The sequence below is a fragment of the Anticarsia gemmatalis genome, chromosome 1 (genome assembly GCF_050436995.1).
Source record: "Anticarsia gemmatalis isolate Benzon Research Colony breed Stoneville strain chromosome 1, ilAntGemm2 primary, whole genome shotgun sequence".
In the NCBI taxonomy this organism is placed as follows: domain Eukaryota; kingdom Metazoa; phylum Arthropoda; class Insecta; order Lepidoptera; family Erebidae; genus Anticarsia; species Anticarsia gemmatalis.
Genome location: NC_134745.1, coordinates 7,267,389 through 7,293,713, shown reverse-complemented (window position 1 = coordinate 7,293,713; position 26,325 = coordinate 7,267,389). Strand labels below are relative to the sequence as shown.

General features: G+C 35.1%; 2 protein-coding genes across 6 annotated transcripts in view; one reads left to right on the top strand and one right to left on the bottom strand.

Moving 5' to 3' along the window:
* Positions 1 to 1,279: 1,279 nt before the first annotated feature.
* LOC142973632 (regulator of microtubule dynamics protein 1-like) lies at positions 1,280 to 3,317 on the bottom strand. Its single transcript, XM_076115599.1, has 4 exons — positions 3,059 to 3,317; positions 2,779 to 2,967; positions 2,385 to 2,639; positions 1,280 to 2,217 (listed from the first exon to the last, which is right to left on the bottom strand). The coding sequence occupies exons 1-4, from the start codon at positions 3,266 to 3,268 to the stop codon at positions 1,861 to 1,863; spliced, it is 1,011 nt and encodes a 336-aa protein (XP_075971714.1). The 5' UTR covers positions 3,269 to 3,317; the 3' UTR covers positions 1,280 to 1,860.
* A 6,408-nt stretch (positions 3,318 to 9,725) lies between these two features.
* pnut (septin 7-like protein pnut) overlaps positions 9,726 to 26,325 on the top strand; it is a 28,835-nt gene continuing 12,235 nt past the window's right edge. For 2 of the 5 annotated variants that reach the window (XM_076115623.1, XM_076115632.1), the window contains exon 1: positions 14,917 to 15,532. In XM_076115623.1, coding sequence (XP_075971738.1) covers positions 15,122 to 15,532 — 411 coding nt within the window. In that variant the 5' untranslated portion in view covers positions 14,917 to 15,121. Of the gene's footprint in view, positions 9,893 to 14,915; positions 15,533 to 17,952; positions 18,506 to 26,325 lie in introns of those variants that run through there. The other 3 variants (XM_076115648.1, XM_076115615.1, XM_076115641.1) reach the window with 3 other exon arrangements.

The following is a 26,325-nucleotide window of genomic DNA, read 5'->3' as shown; positions in this document are numbered from 1 at the left end:
AAACAAACAAACTCTTCAGCTTTCTAATATTCTAGTATAGATATTGCAAATAGTAATTAAGTATAATAATATACTAGAGGCCGCCCGCGACTTCGTTTCCATGGAAACCCTTCCCGTATAAATCCCGATCCCTCAGGAACTCTGGGATAAAAAGTAGCCTATGTGTTATTTTGGGCCTTCAGCTACCTATATACCAAATATCATCGTAATCGGTTCAGTCGCATTTGCGTGAAAGAGTAACAAACATCCATACATACGTACATATATATATATACATACATTAAATATTGAATTAAATATTAAATATTGCTGGACAACTCACACACAGTCATTTGATTCCAAACTAAGCAGAGCTTGTACAATGGTAACCAAATAACTGATAAACATACTCATATACTTCTCAATATATAGATAAATTGACAACCGGAACAGATACTCGTGCTTATCACACAAAGATTTGTCCCGGATGGGATTCAAAACCTCCACACGCGGCGCTACGGTTATTGCGGCGAGGTGACCGCTTAAACCACTGCGCCAAACGTACTGAGTAAATAGTACAAATAAATAAATAGTACATACATACATGCATACATTCTCACAAACTTTCGCATTAATAATAATAAAAAGGATTTCGGACGCAACAAAATCTCTATTTGTTGATAAATAATGCGCAACCATTATTTTTATCTATTTTAGGTAGATTATCCGATTGCCCTTTTTCAAATCCTTCATCCACTTTATTAATTGAATAATGTTTACTATTACTACACTAAAAATGTAATAAGCGGACGCAAACACAACAAAATACTGCGCAAGTTATTACACCAACAACAACGGCTGGCAACTTAATACTAAGCGGGACGCGGCCCGCGCGGCGCAAGTGTAGTATGACGTCACAACCACTCACGCGGCCGTTAGCGGGACTCGATATTTTTCGAAACTTTGAATGCTTATAAAATCAAAACTTTTCGGTATTTTTGACTGAAACAAAAACTAGTTTATATGTTTACACACAGGCTATACTGTGTCAAAATTTAAAGCGATTTGGCATACCTAGTAACATTCTCCATTGACGCATCGTGTGCCTATAACATCCAAAACTACACTTAACATCCCAATACACTCCAACCATCTCTATTACACGGAAAGTTGGACAAACACTTATACGATTGGTCGCTTATGTGCAGTACTTCAGTGTCGGCATATTATTTACAGACCCGTTTAACGTTGAGTTCACTAGGCCGACCAGCAGGATAGAATAAAAAAAGACAACAAATAGTTAATAATAATATCAGTCCTCTTTATTAAATACATTTTGTTTGTTATGGAAGACATACCTATTTAAATAAGCTTTATAAAATGTTAACGAAAATAGATTTATCATAGAAATATAGTATTATATTATCTAATTTGAGCTTACAAAGCACATAAAATAATACATTGTTGTGTTCTCTCCTAGGACACAAACAGAAAATGTAACTATATTTTAAAGTTTATATAAAACTAGCAATTTTAATAAAAAAAATACAAATTCAGATGTTTTTACGAATAAAAAACATACTGACCAAAATCACCCACTAACCCTGTAAAATGACAATATTAGTAACTTACATTGCCATAAATACCTTTAAAACCACTCATATATCGTATTCCCGGTGCAATACTGTCACTTATGCAAAAAATTAGTTTTTCAGGAGAAGCATTTAAAACTTTGAAACCTCACACAAAAATGACTTTATAAGATATCTCTAGATTGTTTTTTTTTTTTACAAAAGTGACAGTGTTGCACCGGGGGTGCGATATATTTTTCATTGGAGTAGTCTTTTTTAGACTTGTACATTTCATATAAAAAAAATATAATTAGTGACATTTCATTTTTTTCAGAAAGTCTGCAGCCTCAGTATTTGCTCTGTGATCATCATTTGATTTCGCTGGATAGCTAGCAGCCAACTTTAAATAATATTTTGCTTGATCTTCTTTTTTTAATCGATAGTAACACATACCAATTCTAAGTAAATTTAGTCCATAGAATCTAGGCTGAGCTGTTTCTGCTCTTAAGAAATATTCAAGGGCATCTTCGTAAGTGGAATGTGGAGGTGTTGCAAATAATACTTCAGCAATTTTTCTCTGATGCCATGGCATCTCTGTGATTTGAAAGCACCATTCTCCCAGCATATACAATATTGTTGCATCACTTGGATTGAGAGTAACTGCCAGCTGGAAAAAGAAATTAAAATTAAGGTTGGAATCAGGCCCTTTATCAGCCCTTTATAATTTTTTAGTTATAACAGATTACAAATATAGAGCAGAAAGTGAACCAAGTAGTCATGATAAAATTATTTCAATAAACTGATACTTTATATAATTATTTTGTACAAACTTACATCCATATGTTTCTTTACGGTCTCCAGTTGCTTTATCCTCTCTTTAATTCCTTCCAAAGAACTTTTTGCATCAAGCAGCAATGCATACCATTTATGTACAGCATAATGATTGTCATGACTCTCCAGCTGTTTTGATATAACTTGATATGCCTGTACCAAAAGTTCTTGCTTGTATTTTGTATCATACTTCAGTTCTTTAGACATGTTGTACAATACTCGAGATATTCGCCATTGAATTTCCACATCTGGTTCATCCTAAAGAATTCAAATGTAGTGATATATTAAGTCAAATACTTAAATTTAAATTATTCAAATATTAAAATGATTTTTAACAAATTTTATAGTAGGTATTTTCTCTTTTTTTTACTTATGTCTTTAGCATCTCTTCAATTACCTCATATCCTTTGAGCAATGCGTAACATTGTTCATAATGTCCATTTTCAAATAAATTGTCAGCTGTATTCAGGACAGATATCGGACTCCTCGTTGCTATCTTCTCCGGTACTTCTTTACTTTTCTTCACGGGCCATAAAAACGCCAGGGCAGTAGATAACACAAACACATTACTTCTAACTGTTTTGAACTAGAAACAAATAAAGTTTTACTTATTTCTTTACCTTAATCTTCAAGCTTGAAGAGAACTGGCTTAATTTACTAAATTCCATTGGACTTACTTGTGATGATATTCTTTTCGTATTATTCTTAGCAATAACTTTGTTATAGTTAAAAATTAACTGTACGAACTTATAAGTTACTGGATTTATCTTGAAAAAAGTCGTTAAACTCATGATTACAATTAATATTATATTATTTTCCTTTGAGCAGTATTTTATACTTTTATCACAATCAGTATTATTATTGGAATTATACTTTTCATAAAACATCAACAAACAAACCGCATGAAAATATTATTGACAATGACAATACAATTGACAAATCTTGACGTCTAGGTCTGTCAAATTGTCTGTGTTTGTTTTATTATTTTCGGTATTGATTTTTATTTATGGTTTACTGTGTTGCCTATGTCGGTCAAGTCTCCTTAGCCTCGATGTCTTGTACTCTTGTCCATTGACCTACCGGGAACTAATTACGAAAGTACTTAGGTACATGAAGCAAATCGAAAAATAAAAGAAGGACATGAACTCCAACAGTATTTTTTCCATGTTGCGTGTACACTGTACATCGTCCTTTACCAGTTCGTAGTCAATTAACTTATTTATCCCTTTTGCTCATAACATTCATGATCGTATTAGAGGTATTCGCCAGTTTACAAAGAAGGAAACCTAGCCAGTACCGTGATAATTTTTCAGAACAATATGTTGACCCGTGTCGAACCATCACATGAAAACCATAAGCATTGTGATAACTGTGAAGTCCTAATATAAAGAAGTCGGTTAGCTTTAAAAACTCTGAATATTAAGTATACCTTCCAGATCAAGCGAAAAACATAGCAAATTCTGGATAAATATTAGGATACGTAAAATACAATGATTTTAATATTACTTGATTTGACATTGCGTAAAGTATTTTGCTATGGGCAACAATTCCAAAAATCAATTTCTACGCGGTCCATGGGCGGGTGAGACTGTTGACAGTTCGTGGAAGAGAGAGTGTGTTGAATTGGTGAATCAAGAAATGTTTTTAGTTTGAATATTGGTTCAAAAGCATTATCATTATGCAGAGATCAGGTAAAGCGAAGATAAGAATATTTATGTAGCTAGCTCTTTGTTCATACAATATTACGTATACTTCGCGCCAATTTCATTTAATTTTATGTTTCAAACGGTCTTGTTGCAGTATCATTTTGAATGTTAGTCGATAAATAAAAAAATGTGCCATTTTTTGTTAAAAGTATGACTTAATGGATGTTATAAATGTCGTTCATCCAACTCGAATCCCATAGGCTCCTTTGAGACGTGCTTATTGTTACTCACCATAAAATATTTACCGTTCTAAAGACACAATAGTCGTCGTTATAAATGAGGCTCTGTACTTTGTAAACAGCATTTATAATAGCTAGTGAATAAATCATGAAATGAGGTATTGATTTAGAAGTAATAAATCTGTCACAAATAAGAATTATTTCAGTGTTACACATACAAATACAATATAATACATACATATCTGCATTATGTTTAACTACAAACATTGTGTAAATTTTCATACCTAGTAAAAATCTACCTGTTTCAAAGGCTGACTGCAATAAATTAGGTCAAAGGGATTAAGGAAATCTATTAAATCTGATTAAGGTAGGCACCCAGTTTGGTTAATAAAAATTAAGTGATTTGGGTTTGTTTCATTAAACATTAAAAGAATGATTAGTGGCAAAGTATATACTTATAATAATATGTAGAAACAAATATTAAAATAGTCTCATTTTATTTTTGGATTTTTATTTGACATCATAAAGTAGTTTAGTTCAACATACTGATATTCTGAAGTCCTTATGTAGGTAATGTAGTATTCAATTATAATTTTATTATTAACAGTAGGTACCACAATTATTCATATTATATTGTCGTTTATCAACTGATGTTACTGATTTGGACAGAATTTGGTGACCGAGTGATGAGCGTCACACTAACATTTTTAATGTTAGTATGAATTGTACAAAGTATTTTAGTTAAATGTTTTCACAGTAATATTAACATTATAATATTATGATATTATTCCATAGCATGAAAACATTGTCAAGGAAAGCCAATTGATTAATATTATCCAATATTAATAGTAGGTAAAATTAAATTTCCCTATTATTTAATGTATTTAGAGGCCAACTTTCACATCAAAAAATGTATGCCTATGTTGTGGCATATTGATTACATTCTAAATTATGTTTTCATAAGCATTAATCATATTGAAAATCATATCACTAAAAGTAAATAAAAACATTTATATAATTAGCCAGAAACATTCTATAACTTTGACTTCATTTAAAAATTTTAGAGCTGTATTAATCACTTGGTACATTGGTAAAAATATTTACAATCACTTTAAAGATTTGCTATGTGTATGTAATGATAAATTGCTTCTGGTATAGATATTGAAAGTGTAGGAAGATAATTTAGCACCATTGATGCACACCCACTACTGACTGGGAGATAAGCTCATAAGTATTACAAAATAACAAAACATAAAAGATTTTATTTACCTTGGAACTCATTTTGCACAGATTGCACTTGTTCAGCTTAATTCATGGCCGGTTTCTAGATGTCATTAACTTTTCAATTTCATATACATTCCCATACAAAATATGTTTTTTCTTGTGGGAGCTTTAGGCTCAGGAATACCCTTTGTGTTTTTTTTTAATCAAATTTATTCTTAAATGATGTACAGCAAAATCTTAAAAAAGAACACTAATTTCTTAACTGAAGGCGATCAAAGTTCATGAAAAAAAGAGAAAAATAAATGTAACATACCATATCTACGGAAAAAACATAACATAGCCTTTGTGTTTATCCCATGCATTGATTTGATGACAAGCATCAATTGTTTTAAACCCCCAAATCCTGTCTGTGACAGTAGATAATATCACTTATTCTGAGGCCTTCCTGCAGGAGCCTATCTGAATTGGTAACATAGCTAATCAGTATCATTCCATAATTGGCTGGCAAGAAATTAGTCAGTAGCAGACTCCATTTTAAAGCTATGCTTTATTGAAGTAAACAAGGCACCTCTAATACCAGATGTACTTATTATGTTTACCATATTAACAAAATGTGCATATAGAATTACATATTTTCACATAAGCCATTGAGTGAGAATATACATATTAACTTATTGTTATGTTTCTCACCTTATTCATTAATATGTTTGAATCAAAATATATTTATTTATATTTGCATATTCAACTGACAAACAGGTTTTCAAATTCTAGTGGTATTAAAATCCGGTATAGTATTAATACTTCTCAGTCATTATTATCAATCAAATCAAATGTATACAAATCCTTGTAAAAGTAAGGAAATTTAAAAGCATAACTTACGTAAGACACGCACACATGTTTCCATGGTGTAAACGAATACGTTGTGCGACGTTATTTATGCGGCCCATGTGCTTGACCGTGTAGTGTAAATTCTTATTAGATGTATTGTGCCGTGCTCACGAAGCGTGTGACCTCATCGCGGGATGTGCGCCCTCACGCGGAAACTGACCACTATGTCGCACCGTCGCTGTAATCCACACCTTTTCTCCTGTCCGAGGTGTTGTCGGCAAAACCGTGAACCAACCATTTTTCGGCATCTTAATCATGAAAATATGGCCCTGACCGCAATCAGGATGCTGTCGCTGTATTTTCATGTAATTTGTCAATGAATCTTATAATTCAATTATGTAGAAAGTGCTTATGTCATTTCGTAGAATGGTAAATCTTCGGCATCTGTGTTCAGCTACTGTAAAATCTGTATGAAAATATAAGATTCTCATTAACACCTATTTGTTACGTTCTCTGGTGTAGAGCGAGCTGCTGGTCTCTTTTGTGTAGCCATTCAGTTACCCTAGCTTCCTTTGACCTGTGGGGCTTGCAGCTGAGCGGTAATTGTGGAGGTAAATTGACCTACTTACGCAAGAGTTACGCGGGTAAAACAACTAGGCCTGTTTTTTTCATAGGTGACCTTTTCGAACACTTTCGGACCAAATAAATCGTGACGTGACATATGGTTAATGCGATATTTAGCAATTACTTACAGACTTAATTTGTGATTGTCTGCAGCCAGCAGGTGTTAATGTTAAAATGACAAATATTTGCTTTACGCAGGTTGAAGCAGATCAAAGCCCCCATTCGTTATTTAACTGTAATGAGTCGTCATCATAAATGGAAACGACCTTCGTTTTATTACCTTGCGATAAATTGCGAACGTAGTTACAATAAAATACTATATCTTCTAGTCTGCGTAACTAGTTTTATGCCAATAACAGCTGTTTCGAAAAGCATCCAACACTATCAACTCTGAAGAGTCTATAGTTATTGTTTGAACTATAACTCCGTCATGTTAAGCCATAAATACTGTCAGTAAAAGCACATCAAAGATAAATTTAGAAGCAATAATTGACCTTAAGGGGCATGCGCCTTTCCATGGTGATCATCCCAGCGCGGTATTCGGAATCCGCCGACTTGCAAATTCCCTGCATGTATTGAAATAGCTTTTAAAGCAATTGCAGGCGCTGTACAGTATCGCGTCAGCTTGCTCAGTCCCCGCAGACGTGCGCGCACACCGCTCCGGCTTTACGACACCGTCGCAACACGCTGACTTATCTCCTGCAAGTAAACATCTAGTCACGTCTCCGTCGGATTTTCTTGAACTGCGCTAACACTAAACTTTGTCACCGTGTCAATATTTGTTAGTAATCGGGTCGATAGACAGTTCGTTCCTCATAAGCGCCCAAAAGTGTAGTGACACTTTTGTTTATATTGGGATGCAAGTTTTGTCAGGAGGAGGACCAGTGATATGTGTTTATTTTTGAAGTAATCGACGTTAAAAACCTACAAAAAGGAATACTACCATGGAAGCCATGGAGACTTCGTATATTTCGCGTAAGATAGATTTATTTTATTTGTCTGTTTATTAGCAGTAACATCTCCGTATAAAATAGTAGTATTTTAATGTTACATTTTGGTCTTAAAATGTTGATTATATGATAAGCCGTAAATTAATTAGGGTATTCATATAAACGGAATATTTTCTTATTAAATTTGTATTTAAATTAAGAGCAAAGCGTAAAAAACCATCTGATTTTATTTTGGGAATAATCATAAGACGTCAAGATTTGTAAAATATGTATTATTTATATATTGTTGGTTAAGAATATACGTACGTATTTCATCTGCTTATTAAAAAAACACTTGGTACTTTATAAAACTCGCGTGTGGTGAATAACGAATATTTATGCGACAATGCTAGATGAAAGTGGAGAAAAAATTCAATTGTTATTGATTCTAATATTTATTAGGTCGCGTCATTTGTTTGATATGCTCTTCAATGTCGACGTGAAAACAATTGGGTTTAAAAAACAATCAATGCTAGCTCTAGTGATTCATTGAGCGTACAATTATTATACAGAGTAAGTAGTATGTCTCGCATTGCCGGACACACTTGCGTTTTACGTAAAAAATATGTTATTTTATTATTAAAATATATTTTTTATAAAATACTAGTGACCTTTAAAGTCGTTGATGGATGTTGATTACATGAGTACAGAAAGTCTTGAAGACGTAGGTACATGTTGTCTACCTTGCTTAGGTATGTAACAAGTGACTGGAAATTTAATTTGTTACAGTAGAAAAATTACAGGTCCTGCAATAGTAAAAAAATATTTAAAATGTGATTTCAGTCAATTTTATTGATAATTAAAATATTTCTTGTTTGTTTCATGTGCTGTCTAATCTACAATTGGCAAAACCAGCGGTGAGTACTTCTATAATACTTTCTTCTATACATTTAGTTCATTGAGTGGTGTCGTTATATTAAAATCAATTTATTTATTTATACTTTGATATCGTTTGCAATGAAGTGATATCGAGTTGGAATTATTAGGTCGCCAGGACCGTTTGTCCGCTGGGCACGTATGCTATGCGTGCGTCATTTGAATTACGAGTAGGAATTCGCGACCGCTATTCGGCCCTCAGGCGTCGTCAGTCGGTGCAGCAAGCACCATGACACCGATACCGAAGTCCCTATGGTGATCGTCATCGGACCGCTTGGCCCATACTTACACATCAGTACCGATTGTCGTGACGAACCCGTTCGCTATCCACGACACGCAGATTGTTTTATTGTTTCAGTTAGCAAATTTGTAATCGTCGGGCGGTCGTTGCATTGTTATTTTATACTAATAATGCTCCCGATAATTTAATACACTTATCGTAACGTTTCAGTAGAAGTGAAACGGTTCACTTTAATTAACGTTTGTAAACGTCTCAAATTGTTGTACTTACGCATTCTTCAAGAAACGTTGGATTTGCATACTTACCATTCCGAAGAACCGAAGTGACTATTTTTGTTTGCGGGGCGATAAATGGTAACACGCAAAGTAGTGTACATTGGTTAAGTTCTTACTGTATATGTGTCTAAAATTAGCAGGGTTTTCGCATTTTTATTTACATTCTCCGGTATTTTGTGAGTCATTTGGGGTGTGTGTTGTTTGTAAAGCAGCAATTAAGTTTTATCAGTGGTTGGTCTAGGCGGAGCGCCTGTCGTAATCGGTTGAATCACCCACTCGGGCTCCACTCAACTCTTCTCCGGATGTGATTTGTCGACGAAAAAATGTGGTATCGCGTTTGTTACTGAGTAGTGGAACATTATTTGCTGTAATTATAACAGTATGTTTTCCTCTTGAATGGCATATGGATGTATATCTATTCCTTTAAAGTAATTTTATTTAAAGTTTGTGCAAGTGTTAATAGAATTTTGTGATTAACGATGACTTCTGTGTCGGATTCCCCGCTGAATAGAACAAGGAATAGACCAGTTTTGGCTCGTTATAAGCCCTGTGGAGAATCTACAGATCAGGTAAGAATATTATTAGCGCAAGGAAAACCTAACAAACATAAGTTTCCTGTATAGCGTACAGCGAATATTGCTTTAAATGCGTAAATTCTAACATTCATGGGTGCTTTGTCCTTATTGTACAACTCGGTTTAATGCAGTATAAATTTAAAGTGCACATTAAGTTTAAACTATTATTTTCCATTTAAAAATGCTTTTACATGCAGTAGGTATGTTGCTATAATATTCTTGTTATAAACCTACAGTAATTTATAAATGACTGTTATCAGGGAGTACAACATAAATATCTTCATATAGAGAAAAGAGGTCACCACTGATATTTGTGCTTTAAAATATGTGATCCTTGTCCTCTACGAAGGAATGTAGGTACATATTTTACTTTCTCATATCAGCGTTCAAGTGTTCGATATGCATTTATAATGTTAATAAACGTCTATATTGTGTCCACGTCTCATTTGAGTTCAGTCTTGATATCTTTGGTTCAGTCGTATTATACTTTAAACAGTAAATTAATCAATACTAATAAATGCGACTGATAATGTTATGGCTAAGTATGCGTCACTTGAGGTTTGATAAGGTGCGCTTGAACACTCGTACAAACATTTTTTACATAATGCGAAATATTTAGTTTTAAATTTAGTTCTTTGACTTCTGTAAGGTTGCAAAATAATAATTGAGAATACAGGAAGTCTTTAAGGATCGTAAGTGGAGTTCTTTGGTCTTTAACCTAGCCTAATCTACCCCTATTATAGGAAAAAGGCGTGATAATGTGTACGTATGTAATATAGGTAATTTCATTACTAATACGAGTTGCCTGTATGAAAATTACATTAGAATAAATCTGACAATTGTTGATGTATTGCCCTTGATAAAAAACCAATATAGGATAAAAAGTATGGTATACTCGAGTTATTCTTATGATAAAGCTGCTCTACATTCTACCGTTGTCTGATGTGTAGAACAGTACCCCTTTTCTACAGCTGACTTTTACGACATACATGGGACAAGCTATTGATATTTTCCTATACTGCTAAATCCACTTGTCAACCTTGCCAGATGCGCCTTATCTCCGTTTTATGTACATCTTCAATGTTTGTGACCTCAATGTGCTGTAAGAAGATATTTTTTGGTCTGTCTTGTTCAGTAAGTTTCTGTTATTATTGAGATTGACATTTTCCATTTCAATATCACGTTTCTAGTTTTTGTAGGTAGCATTTTTGGATTCTTCGGTGATAGGTTAATAGCTTTAGGTAAAGCTATTTCAATTCGTAACGAAATTCATAGAGTGACTATACTATACCACTTATAAATTCGTTTAAAAGGGGATCTGTAGCTTTTCTCTCATTAAGAATCAACACAGTACGACAGAACGTGCCTAGTGTCCATTACGAAGATACTGTTTTGTCTGCGTCAGGGACAATCAAAACTTAATGACTCTTTGAGTAGAAGGCCGTGTATTGTTCCCCCGTTTAAAATCGTGGGTAGAGTTTCTTCAAATATTAGTAAACGCCTTCGGCGTGGGACTTAGTGAGAGGTAATAATATATCATTTGTGTGTTCAATATTTATTACCTGGGATGTGCCTGTTACAATATTGTTATCCATTATGGGTTCGCTCTCCGTTTTCTTTTAGGAGTTATAGGAGTTCTTTAGAAGTGACCATGTTTTAATAGAGCTACGTCCACATTAGTATGGTCCGTTCTATTTCTGATTCAGTATGAGTTCGCCGAATTGTTTGAGTTGTAATCGTGCTTTGTGTATTGGGGTTTGTTTTAGAAACATTGGCTGTTAGTGCGATCGCACGTGCCTGTTTAGCTTAGTGGCACGTTCGTTCCTTATATGTAATTGTTGATAAATTATGTAGTACTTGTATCCTTGGTAAACATAGCTATTATTGAGATTTAATGATGCCATTGTAGCTTCATCGTATTTCCCTGCAATTGATGTACGAGATTAATTTGTAGGTAAATATTAGCAGGCTTGACTATTGTTATGAATACTAAGCAGTATCTATTGTGTGGTTGACTCGATAATGTGATTAGTGATTAATCATACTATTCACATTATCAATGCAGCATTGTAAGCAAAACTGCGTAAGTATTTAGTATATTATAGCGGCTATCAATTTCCCTTATTTGAATCGAGAGTAGGTAGACTAGAGGCTTAATTTGTCCATAAAATTTCCCTTGTATGGTGATGTAAGTACACAGCAAACTGATTACTAATTATGGCATAGCGCACTCGTTCAGTGATTACCAACCTAAATACATAGTTTTATCTCGCCTAATGTCCATGTGTATTATTGACTTGACGGACTTCTTATCTGACGAGGTAAGTACATTGCACAACAAAGGTTAATTAACATTACCCGTCCTTATGTGTCTGTGGTACATTGTACTCGTTTGACCTGTTGAAAACGTTCAGACCTGTTGTAATATGTAACACACATAAAATCAAATAAAATATACTTTATGGCATCTATTACGCATTTAGAAAAAAAAAATAGATTCGCAATGCAGAAAAACACAGTTACGAATTACCGGCTAGTTATTTCCCAGAGGGGCCACAATAGACGACAAAGGAATGCGTTCATTTGAGCTAAGGCCCTAGCTCCCCATAAGCCTCTTGAGTTCATACGTACCAAAAAAATACCATGTTTTATCAATCAACCTGGATCTAAGTCAACACCAGGTTCCAGGCCCAGATTAAGGTCCGAAAATGGTATCAAAATCTGCCTAGATACATCTACAACTACTAAGAGAAATACTGGTGTTGTAATACCAATACCCAACTTTCAGTGCGCTGCTTTAATATTGTCACGAGTTTAAAGGTAAAAAAAATGGATCCCCGTTGCTTTTCTGTACCTTGGTGAATTTGCAAACATTAAAACGAGATAGAAATGTTCATGCATCTCATTCTAAAGTATGTCACATATTTGCTACAAGTATGGTACTTTGTGTATATGTGTGTAACATAAATTAATGAATAGTGGCAACGGCACGCCGAGTTCATCGTCATATGTTTTGATTTAACTGTTGGTTCGTTACTAAACAAGACGGTATCAATTCAGACTGTATCGCATATTATATTATTATGTGCACATTTGAACAACACTGCGTACTTGTAGACACTTCAGCGAATATGAAATGCAGAGGAATATTTTGAGCTGTTGAAGAAGTTTATTGGTCTTTCGAGCAAATTAAACGCTCATTTCTGTGTTACGTCGTACTCGTGTTGTGTTTACGTTTATTTCAGTTTACTAGGAGCGTATAGAACCATCTTTATAATATCTTTCAACGTGTTTACGGTTCAACACACTTTCCTTACACACACCCGTTTCTCATTGAGAAACGGCCGCTGTTTGTTGCTCGCTGAAACTGCGCTCTCATACTCTCATTTTCTGATAGCTATGTAATGTATACAGTTTCTATAGATCAACGCCGTCACCATTTACACAATGCTGTATACAATTAACAATGTAACAATTTCTTTGCGAGTTCGATCGGCTCTCTTTTACTGTGATTGCCTTATTTGTAGAGAATATTTCATATTCGGGTCCAAAGCGGTAGCGGTATTTTATGCCACGTACGTGGAATTGAATAACATAAGTGGCGCCTTTTAAAGACGTCGTTTTAAACTCGTATCCATGGCTACATTTCTCCATTCTATTGTTCTTTGCGAATGTACAGATATACAATTTGAATCAACGCCACCTGGTGATTAACCAGTTACTACACACCACGTGCATGTGTTTACATTTCCTCGGCCTCCAACAGCGCCTACATTAATGCATTCGTTGAGCACGACAGTTACATCCGTTAGATGGCGCTTATTTGTTTATCACATCAATTCGATGCGAGTCCTGCCTGAAAATTACGCTGCTTTTCAGCTCAAGTAAGAAAAACATCCTTTCTGGTGAAATTTTGAATAAACATCAACTTATTAAGATTTTAAAATAAGGTTTTGTTAAAAGAATTTTGCATTGTCTTTATGCATAGTAAATATCATAATTAGTGCTATGGTATCATTGTCATCCATGGATCTTACGTGCAACAGTAGGTAGCATGCAGCGAGGGGTTGTGCAAGCAGAGAAGGATGGGGGTGCGACGCGCTTGCGCGGTGCGGCGGTCGATGCCTGGACCTGACTGCCACATGCGACTAACACGTGCTCCATGCTCGACATAAAATTGTTGATTACTTTATCCACTTCAACATCCGAAAAAACTGACATACTTTATATGTAGTAACCGCAAATTAAAGTTGTCTGGAAAGTCTGTGATTAAGCACGATAATATTTCTCTGCCTCGTAATTTCTGTGTAGACAGCTGACCATGCCGCACGAATATGTATGAGGGTACTTACCTATAAACACAATCATTCTTTGTACCTTAAACGTACTTCCGCTAGTAGTCGCCTCAATGCTTCTTGAATTCAGGCCGATGAACTAGACATCGTCACTTCCTCTCTCGTAGCTGGGTACGATTTGCCCTAAATTATGTTAACGAGAAGATAGCCATCTGATACTTTAAAGTTTTTGCTACATTCTCGATGAAAGTGACATTTGGCTCTTGTTCAGTACGAAGAGAAAGTACTTATTTTTATTTCTTTTCAGTTTTATTTTATGACTGTATGTCTATGCTATGTAGTCAGTCTGGGGTCTGTAACGTAGAGATTGTTTGGTTTTATATATATTTAGGCTTCTGAAATTCTTATTTGCTACTCGACTTTGTTTATGAATAATCTAGTATTTAGCATACTGAAATTATATTGCGTTATTAATAAAAAAATACCATAACATTAGCTTACGGGTATTTTAAAATGGAGTCAGGGTGAAGAAAATCTCATTAAAATCTGGTTAGAACTGCATAAACTAAATTTAAAACATAAGATATCTAAATTCTAAGTATATGTATGCCGTATATGCGTTGACCTTGACAAAGAGCGTGCAACAATGCATTTTCAACCCTCTGGTCGGACGGTCGTGTGGCAATAATCCAGAGAACTAGTGGGGTCGGCAGCGCCGGCAAGCCGCGACGACGAAGGCGTCGAGTGCGGGGCGCCGTGCCCGCCCGCGCGCCTCGTCTGCACTGTTCGAGCTGTCAAACCGCCTCTGTCGGGCACCCGGCTTGAACGCACCTAACATCGCCGCACTAATTCGCGATCGTAGCGTAGTACGCGCTCAGTGACTCAGTGTGTGATTTTGTTATATTCGTATGTCGAAAAACACCTGGAGATGAACGGCAGTACGACGACGGTGAATGGTGGCGCCGTCAATGGGACAAATGGTGCCCTAAATGGTATCGGTGCTGCGCCGCGTACTGCTACACTTGGAACTCCTAGCAGCTATGCGTACACGTCGAGTGGCTCACTGCTGGGCCGCAGCGGTGCAGCCAGGCCAGTGCCACCGCCGACATTGCCTAAATATAGTGGCTCATTCAGCGCCGGCAGTACAACAGGTCTTAGGGACCGCGACAGAGAAGGAACCGGTGGATCACATCGTCTAGCCAGCCTGGAGAGGCTGGCGTTGCGTCAGCGTATCATAGAACAAAATGCAAATAATCAGGTGTCCAGCGGATCGACCTTTATCGCTCCGTCCAATGGCGGACCCACCTCTGCGACCGTCACCCTCACCGATACGGCAACGGTGAGTCCCCTTGCCGTTCTTCACGTGCACCCTCGACGGCTCCCCTAATCGTAGTTAACGCACCCCGAAAAAGGGATGTACATATCGTTATTTTAGTGCGTTCAACCCTCTTGTACGAAGTGTTTTAATGTTGTTTCGTGTATGATTCTAACTGTAATTTCGACACTTAATAATTTTCCTTAACTCACTTTCATAGACTATGTACGCGGTTTTACATAACAAACAATCTTGTTGTCAAGTCTTAATAATATTAAAATCATTGCAGGATGATGTAAGTTTATAATGTGCAGTAAGCTTGGATCTAGTTTGTTTACATTGAAGTACATCGATACCATAACCACATAGGTACCTAACCGTGTCAGGTGTTGTATTACATAAAACAGTCCAGTATCAACTTCGTTGGAGAGTTAACAGGTCGGTTGTGTCGTTATCTATGGTCATTTTTAACAGTCTTATTTGTACTGTTTTATCATGATCGAGCAATACTTAAGACTATATTTACTCGTATTAGACGACTCAATATTTTTCTTTGTTATTCAATAGTGTAAAGAAACTTAACCAACACACAATCGTTGACTGTTACGTATGACTCAGACATGTAGTTAAAATCGGGTGAAGTAACAGGTGTTCACAAAACTAAAGGACCTAGATTAAATGTCGCTATGATAACTTAAATTTTAGACGCTATTGATTGTTACACATTCAGAGACATTTTAGTCTAACGTGAGTAGGATCAATAAGCCTAATCATATTATTGTATTATAGAAATCGATATCAAACAACCTGAACTATTATGAATGTCAATATTTTATTTTATACTACCATAAAAGCTATCGCCGCAAAATAAAAAATTATAGTTTTTAGATAGGCATGCTGTTATGGAATTCTTTCAAAGGAATCGTGAATCATCTTCTAAGAACGGTAGTCGTGGCGAGTATCCTTATACTCCATCTGTTTTTGCCGTTTTATGTTCTTTCTTGGGGTAAGGACATGGTACAACCCACCATATTCCCACGCAGTTCCTCATGTGATAGGACTGGTTCGGTGTGCGGGAGGGGTGTGCGGGTGATTGACCCCGTGTCTACAGGGTTAAAAATAACTTCGTGCAGTGGCGGACATTCTGCTCGCATGTGTCGAATTCACTAAACAGACATTAACTGTTTCACGGTCGCACCCTGACCTGACACTTCTTGGAACATTAAACGTTCGAACGTTTCTTGGCGGGCAATAATTTATTTTAATCTTATTCGTGATTTATTCTCCAGTTATGGTTTTTCTTTGAATGTTTGTTCACGCCAAAGTTATTGTAACTTGAAATAAAACTTCGATATTTTATAGTTCATTCAACTATTCGTCCATAAGGGAATCATTCATAATCGTATTTGTAAAGGTTTCTTTATCAACGCTTTGTTTACTGGAGTCCAATTTCTAGGAAATATTATCAGTAAGACCTTATCGGGGCCGGGGCGAAGCATCCACAAATAAATTCTGTCACTTTTACTTCATTGTTCTATTTTTGGTAAAGTCTAAATAAAATGATTCAATTCTAGATTTTATCAATACAATACGACATTGTTTCACTAAACGAATTTGGTCTGAAGTTTTTCACGAACCGGCAAAAGCGGTTGGGGCACGTTCTCCTCTTGCGTTGTTACACGACCCGAGCACAAAAAACTAACCACCACTAAGCTACTATATGTTTTCAACTTTGATACAATCGTATTAAGATTCATTTTGCCTTTTATCGGTTGTTTATTTTGCCCTCTTTGAAACGATTGGTCCTTGCTTTTGTGTGTCTGGTGGGCATAAGTGTGACGGGCTGGATCCTTTTGCGTCTATATAGATATAGTCATAATTAACTCAGCGGTACCTGAGTTTAAAGAAGCCTTTACACACGTGGTGTTTTATTATTTTGGTTTTGATGCTTGTTTCCACTGTTCCAGTGATTGTGTTTCGTGTCTTTAAAAACCTTATCTAATCGAAGTTATTATAATATCTACCTATCTCGATTGTACAATTTATTTCTAACAAATTACCGTTGCCATTTTTCACGGTGGAGGATACCAAAAGTCTGTTTTTAAGAAGGCATGCAGGTGGCTATAGTCACATATTATAACACTAAATCAAAATATGATGAGATAAGAAAAACAGATTCTGCCATTGTACTAAAACGAATGTGACTCAATATTAAATTCAGATATGTATTATCTGAATCCAAAGAATATAGATTTGAATACTTCACGTGCTAAGCTGTTTGCATTTTGTCAAGTTCGATTAGATAATTAAAAAGTAGCTACCGATAATGTTTTTTTTATGGTAATAGATATCACCCCGTGTGTTTGCGCCCTAAAACCGTGCGCTGGTGTGCCGAGCCAACCGGCAGCCGGTATCGCTTGTAACTTAACCTCAAACTGACACAGTCGTGAACGGTGCTTCATATTACAACAGTTTATTTGTGTTTAAATCCTACGGAAACAACGGCTAAACGGCTAAAATTTAATTGTAATTCATTTATTTATCTTCTACGCATTCACTGACTCTGTAAAGTTCGTGTATTTGTATAGCAACAGTGAGACAATGGTGTATAATCGATATCAGTGCAAGTAAACACAAGTATAAGGACATGAACCAGGTACAAAACGTTATCTTTGTGAATTGTGAGCTTGAAGTTTTAAATAATTAATTCATTTGAGGTACTCAGCAAGTGTTTTTTGTTAGTGAGAATCGAAAAAGTGAACGTTACGACAGTCGAGCATCGTTTGTGTTTTTTCTATGAATTCTCAACCGCCGACCGATACTTTCTTGGATGATTACAAAATGGCAAATCGTGCGTTAGCTAACGGCAACGGGCACCAGACTAAATTAACAAGATGTTCTAGCAGCGTAGGCGACAGTGGCACTGATAAAACTAAAGTGGGATGGACGAGTCCCCGCGATATCTGGAGGAACTTATCGTTGCGGAGGAAAGCAGAGGTGATTATAATTTACAACATCGTATTACAGAATCATATTTTCAACTAAAGGCGCTATAATATAGCTTTATTCTACACAGAAGCCAGTCTGTTTGAGTTCGCGCTATCACTGGTGTACTTACATACTGGTCGCCATCAATTAAGACATTGTTGGTCCGTCGTCTATATAAATAAACGGCTGTTGATAAGAGTGTCACTTAATTGAACCTTAAGGACAAATGTTTGTTGCATTTTACTGTTATGTCCAATGGAAATATTTGTACAAAGTACCTACATATATGCGCTTGACGAAACGTATTAGATCAACTTCCCGTTTCTTCATGCAGAACAGAGCCAAGTAACCATTTCCTAATCCTCGTCGGTGCCGGGTCGATGACTCTGTCTAGCATAATAAGTCACAATCGCACACGGCGTCTTAGTTGTGTGCCCTATCGTATCGAGTAATCGATACATAATGTCATTTATATGAATAGAAGATTCAATGCCCCTCGTTTGCTCGAGATTGTTGGCTTAAGATACCTTATGACAGAGCAGAATATGAGCAATATGCTACATGGTTATTTAAGGCTATCTGGCGCTAGGGAGCTAATAGTGTTTTATTTAAGAGTTCTACGTGCTCCAGCATGAATATTTCATTGCAGCTAAGAGCTGAGTTCGGCCGTTTTGCATAATCTATATTTGAGGGTTCAACATTTCAAAATAGAACGATTGGCCCCAACGTAGCCTTTGTGTAAACTATTTGCTTTGTGCGTACAATATGATATTACCTCTATTGTCTGCCAAGAGACAGAGAAAACTGTATAACAATATGTTACAGCTCCTTCATTATGAATCTTCTAGATTTAATGCCTGAGAAAATAATGTAGCATTCAAAAGCTGAGTTTTTTTTCATTGAGCTTATGGATTGACCTCAATAACTAACTAGTTTATGGCATAGTCATTTTATTATGGTGTTTATAAATAAGTAAATAATTTATTGAAGTATAGTACTTATCTATAATCGTGTGAAAGATATCACACTGCAATACTGCAGTAACTCTAGGGTTAAAAGATACAATATGGCATCATTATAGGAATCATAATAATGCAACTATGCAAATGTAATTACTGTTACGACACTGTATTAATAAATCATGACAAACGTCGAAGTATTTAGAGCAAAAACAAATCGGTTTCTAGCGTTAAAGTTGGCGAAGTCGATACTCAATCAACCGCACCAACAAATTGCACCATGTCTGTAAAAAATCACCGGTCGATATGTAGTTTATGTGTACTAGTAATTACAATCGTACAATGCCCTGTATGGGTAATATCCTACATCCTAATGGCGATTCTACTACCGACAAAAATGTAGATGTTGAAACATACAACAATGTACCTAGCTTATTTATGTTTCAAACATCAATGAGTTTATTATCACTTATTAAAAACTGTTACGTTCAATGACACAAAAAAGAGGGAGAATAAAATAATACTATTCTTCTTAATATTTGCAACTATTCTATACAGCAATGTGAAACTGCAAAACAATTTGCTAACTATATAAAATGGGAGTAAATTACTCCCAGTTATCTAAAGTTATTTTGAGGACGAAGTAATTCAACTAAAACTTTTATATAGTCGTGAACATTTTAAATAGCTTAGCACGAAAATATCCCGTGCATCGACTTGTCTGCTGCAACTTTTGTCACTAATGTTTCCATTTCTAGCATCTGTTGCTAGTCATCTCGTTATTTTTACTTTATTTGGTAGCTGATGTCTTTATTCTTAACAAATTAGAATGTTTATTTTATTGTAGAGTTTAATCAAAGTCATGTTTTAGTCTCTGCCATCGATCTACGTCACGTAATGTAGAGGAAATTAATGTTAATGACAAAAAAAAGAAAGTAAGAATTTAGATAATTTGACATGTAAATCATAATTAAGTCAATTCAGTAAGGGACTTCTATGTCGCTGTGATTAATTGCTTTATTAATGTATAAAGCCCTTTAGGGTTTATATAGGGTAATAGCTTGTAACACTTAATTTATGCATACGCAAGTTCGCGGTGTTAATTCAAGTGACAATTAATTTAACCTCAATTAAGATATTCATGGCCAGTGTCCACAATGTAATGAGATCAAAACACGTTGATTGTTCACCTCGATGCCAAATAACAAAAACTGGCTAAATTTTTTGTTTACTTCCACTGTACATTATGTTCTAGAGTTTTTTGTTACATTACAATTATAAATATGGATGGACCAGCAGTACATATCGTTATTATAGTAATTGCATTACAAGCAGAAATAAAAGAACGGAATGATTTAATATAAAAAATAAAAATACTTTTTAGAGAATCTCAAATGTAAAAAAAATCTAGGTCTAAACCTAATTTATAGTTGTTGGATGTTGATGTATCGGAATACCATTGATCAAAATAAAACACATTTTAGTTTCCAAGAATATACACCGTTCTAGAATATCAAAGAGTCGAGACGTGATTGGGTACAGAGCGCTACGCTTGCTTGCTGCATTGTTTAAACAGCCTGTGTTTGTAGCTTAAACATATTTGTACAATTAAATGGAGTTTAGTTAGAAATTATTTGATCTCTTGTTGGTAGTTTTATTCTTAATTGATTATACTCATGCAAATTACAAAGAATTATTTATCTTCTTAATGATTTTGATTATTATTCTTCAATTTTTTCTTCAATAACTAATTTTTGTCCCGCTTTCGACGCTAGCACTTGATAGATTGTACATCTAATCGGGTCACAGCATTGTCGATAAGACGGATATGACGTAGTAAGCCATCATGCATACGTTAGCCACGATAACTAAAGGATATCCTCAGACAAGGAGTACCATATTGTATTGAGTCATTGGACTCTAATTTGATTTTATTGATAGATGATATAGTCGTCGCATTATTGTCGATAGAAAATTGACACCACCTATTTGCTATAAATCAGTAAATTACCTTAATATTTCCGGTAGCCGTAGGTAGTGACATAAAAAGCCTTAAGCTCTGTTATAAAACGTATAGTTTAGTATGTACAAGTATTATATCAAGAGATACTTGTCGGGCTTGTCTTCACATCGCATGAATAATTCAGTAACTAGCAACTAAGAATGCATTCTGCTTCGTTCCAGAAAAAGTCTAAGTTGGGAATAACAAATCGCTCAAACATCGATTTAGTTTCGAATATGAAAATATATCGTTTGGTCATGCACGTTAAATACGAAACATATATAGTACATACAATAATCATTAATATTATAACGTTTTTCTAACAACACCGTTCAAAATTACTGTTTTCTTCAGCAAATAGAAGATAATCAAAATTTCTATATGATTGGGTGTAGTAGAAAACACACAATTACTTACTATTGTAATTTTGCTTCGTCGAGTGTAACGACAGTAACGATGTATGTCTTTCTTATCCACAAACCTACTTACGGAGCTAGTTCTCATAGTTTTTATCAACTTTTATCTTTTTTCCTTGCTTCATTCAGTGGGATAATTTACAAAATTTCTAAAGCGTTTTCTAACATTAAACTTAATTAGCCTATACCAACTTAATTTGATTAATATTTACCGTGTTTCATGAGTTATTTTTGGACAGATTCCTAATTAATAAATGATTAAATTACCTCATGGGTTGGTTGAAATTAACTTCAATTAAATATAATCTTTTGGTAAACGATTATAGAGTTTTCAGATATGTATAGTTTGTAATGCGCATCTCGTACGCCTCGTCTCAATGAGCTCGCTTGTGTTCACTCCGGTTTGCCTACGCTCGAGGATCTTCCACCCACTTGTGAAGTATCTACATCAGGAGATTAATAAAATCGTAATTTCTATGAGCATAGGTCTACAACCATTTGTTTTATTGCGAAACGAATTCACGTAAGTGTGCTTATTTGCTATTCACATGGTGTTACTTGGCAATTGAATTGATTTAGTTCGAGAGTACGGTTGATGACCTCGCACTTATTTACCATAATGCAAACAAAAAGAATATTTATAAAAACTGAAGTATGCTCGTGCTTTGATCCATCGTTTATATGGATTCCAAACTTTGGCAAAAATTCTTCGTAAAGGAAATTTTGCAATGATGTAATTAAAAAACGAAGCATTTACAGTTAATATTCATCGTAATGTTAGGAACAGCTTGATTACACTCCGGTTTACTTAATACATGCATATTCCATAGGCCATCATTATCTAATTTCACTTTAATCGTAAGTCTTATACTAAGTTGCTGTTTACTCGTTCAGATCATGTCATTTTTTAATAAAAAACCTTGAACCAATCTATTTAGTGCTAACAGCTTGGAAAACTTGTCTTTACTCCAATATTGTATTGAAGTTCTGATATTATAAGGAAGTAATACGTAGCGATAAAACAGATTAAATTTTTCAACAAAATGGTTTATACTTGACGTATGGTGGGTATGGTGCAGAGAAAGTACGTGCATCAAGGCTGAATGAACTGCCGACCCAAATTGGCAGCTTTGGGTACGTAGTGAAATCGATGCACCTGTACGTACAAGGGGGTACCTGGTTGATACTTACAAGACTTACATTATAGTAACCGATTTTTTACTCATCTCTGTACCACTGGAGGGCAAGGGTACCGAATGAGGGACGGGTTTGGCCTTGTGTCGACTGAATTGCCTATACCCAAGACTCAAATCCCGTATTTTTCTTGCACAGGCCAATTGCAATTTAGTAAAACAACTAAAATGGTTATATCGTCATAATGCCTAAAATAACACTGAGTCTTTTATTTAATTCCATGAAACTTTAGTCCAAACGGGAATAAGAAACCCCAACTATACGAATGAATATGTTCTTAGTAGCTACGTACTTCAAATTTTGTTTTCAGACTGATAGACCAATGTATGCCAATGTATGATAATGACACCTAGATTACCTAGAACATGCAAATCTTTACTTATTTCCTATTCTATGTATGTAACAGCAATCGTTTCATTTCCGCGTTAATGTATAAATATCGTATTTATTCCAACTGCGTTAATTAATTTAATTGTAAGTATGTGCTCTGTATGTCAATACGCTATAACAGGACAAAATTTAAACACGTCATTTTATATACCTGGGTTTATTCCCTCGTATTGTTTTATTATATTGATTACCGTGTTATTATAATATACTCGATAAATGTTGGAACAGCGATCAAGGTTACGGTTTTACAGGATGTCACAGTTTATGTATAGCTCGATTAAACGGGTAAAAGCTGATTACGTGTTTACACTGAACTACATTTAATATTTTAAATCACAGTAACACGTAAGCTACAGTCAACTTGGGTAACTTTGAATCATTTGGGTAACATTGAACGTGGGAATATGAACTAGTTTCGATATAATTTTTTCATATGAAACCAACACAGTTGATAAGGATTCATTTTGGTTTTGCAAACTTTTATCAATTGTGTTGGTTTCATATGAAAAAATAATCGAAACTAGTTCAAATTTCCACGTTTAAAGTTACCCAAGTTGACTGTACAGTAAACTGTTAAATGTGTTAAGAATAGATGAGATACATAGAATTTGTCACGCCTCTCGCATGTTCTCATTACCGTTACATACAGACATTAACGATGTACTCTATAGGCTGTTGAGAAACACCTAGGTAGTTTAACACAGGTATTTTACATAATCACATTATTAACAGCGATATAGTTATAGTTTCAGTGTATTTGCTTAAATTTCTGGTCAGTTTTTAAACACTCATCTATATTCATCTATATCTTTACTATAACTTATTCATGATGCCACGAGCAATCCTGTAAAGCTACTTTTCCCTTCGTATTTTTTTATTCACTGTTGTAGCCCATAATAATGTCTGAAGCCTTCACGTCATAAAGAAAACGAATCTTTCTCTAGGTATGCGTAAATACGTCTGCTGTATTAGTTATTGGTTACTGCAAAACGTGATAGATAGACTTATTTTTTATATTTTTCACTGCACAATATCTAGAGCCAATTAATCAATTTTAAAAATAAAATTAATAACGTGCCGTAACGGTACCTAATGATTGAAAAGTCTACGTACGCTACATGCGAAAGACAATGTTCTCTACTTGTATTCATTGACGATACAAAAATATTATTTACCTCAAACAACAAGAGTCAATATACTCAATATTACACATTGATAGTCGTTCGTTATATTTGTGCGATACCGTTACAACTGTTGCGAGTAAAAGGTGCAGCAATTAGTTAATTTTGAACGAAAGTAGTCTTTCCATCACTCAGTTGCCAACAACACGCTCATACACATTTCTTTATTGTTCTTGTTTCGGTATGTATCATGTTTCCACTCTAATTAAGGAGGTTCGAACGAATATCAAAACTGCACTGACACCATATTGTAATTTGAGTGTTTTTTTTCTCGTTACGCTTCATTGAAGAAGTTGCGACACTGTTATTTCATGTTAATAAACTCATTACTGGGCTGAATGGAGATCGGTGTAACACATACAATACCGACAATCAATAAAATTAATAGTTTTATTACACTTTCCAGTTCATTTAACAAACTCATATTGCCTCATATTATGTGATGTTAACGTAAAGCATTTTAAAACATACTTATTATTAGATTACGTAGCACAAATGTACTGCACATATTTATCGCAAGACGTATCTATTCAAATGAACCTAAGCGAAGTTGTTATTTAAAACTACAACTAGTATACTCGTACTTAGAATTCCAGTTGAGATACGTGCTTAATACTATTAATTCCACCACAAAAGGTTTTTTTTATAGAGTATCATCACTGTTTATCTAGAGCTAGACTATTTATAAAGCATGACTTACGTCACGTTTCCATATTTTGTGTGGAATTACTTTATTTACTGTCAGTGTTGATAAAAAGTGAGAACTGCTTGTAGCACTGGAACTGAAGTCAGCAACGAATAGTAGGAGCGTTATTAAAAACCCGCCCCTGTTACTCATTACAAATTCAGAATACCGGAAAGCAGTACGTTTGTATGTCTGTCTATTATCTAGAGATGGTGTAAATACATACCACGAAGTAATGAGTCACACTATAGAGCCAGGAAGAGTCATTGCGATTTCTCGACGGCGACCGAGTCATGCCTTCGCAGGCTGGCGCCGCAGGCAAAGTATTGCAATTATACAGCGAGTGTCTGAGAGCGACATTTTTTTTTATTGACCGAGTAGTGAGGACGAACCTCGACGTTAGCGAGTTACACAGCTGCCAGCTGGAACTGCTTGTTATTCTGTGGGCGATTCTAAGTTCCCGTATCTCTGTTTATTAGTGTTATTGCACTCTCCGAGCGATGTTAACAGATTTTATATCGCTGCAAAACAAAGTTAAGAATTATTCGAAATTATTCCAGTAAATCTGTTAAGCTCTACAATATCGACCTGACTGTGATTATTTAGTGTCAGCTCTGCGACTTTACATTTCAAAACTTAGCGTGTTATTTGATCAAAACGTAATCTATACATTAGACATAAATAAAAAAATAAATATATTAGACATTCACTAAAATGATAACAAAACTAATGGGTGAAACTTTTGTGTCAAACTATATTTTATGTTTAGGGTATTGTCGCCAGGCTTCGGACAGAGAATAATACAGTATTGTCGCTATCCAATCATTCGTGTAATGACTGTCTCTACCTACTAATTCTGATGGTGTCATTCACACAAATGGGTAGGGCACTTTATATTAATGTTACAATTAAATACATTTTACATGATGTTACATGATTTCACTTAAAAAAATATTCTTAACGCACATATTATAGTAATGTACACACATGTACATATCTACG

Coding starts and splice junctions, on each gene's coding strand:
- LOC142973632 (XM_076115599.1), bottom strand. CDS start 3,268: ATGTTTTATGAAAAGTATAATTCCAATAATAATACTGATTGTGATAAA. Junction 2,968..3,058: donor CGAAAAGAATATCATCACAA/GTAAGTCCAATG, acceptor ATTTGTTTCTAG/TTCAAAACAGTTAGAAGTAA. Junction 2,640..2,778: donor CATTGCTCAAAGGATATGAG/GTAATTGAAGAG, acceptor TGAATTCTTTAG/GATGAACCAGATGTGGAAAT.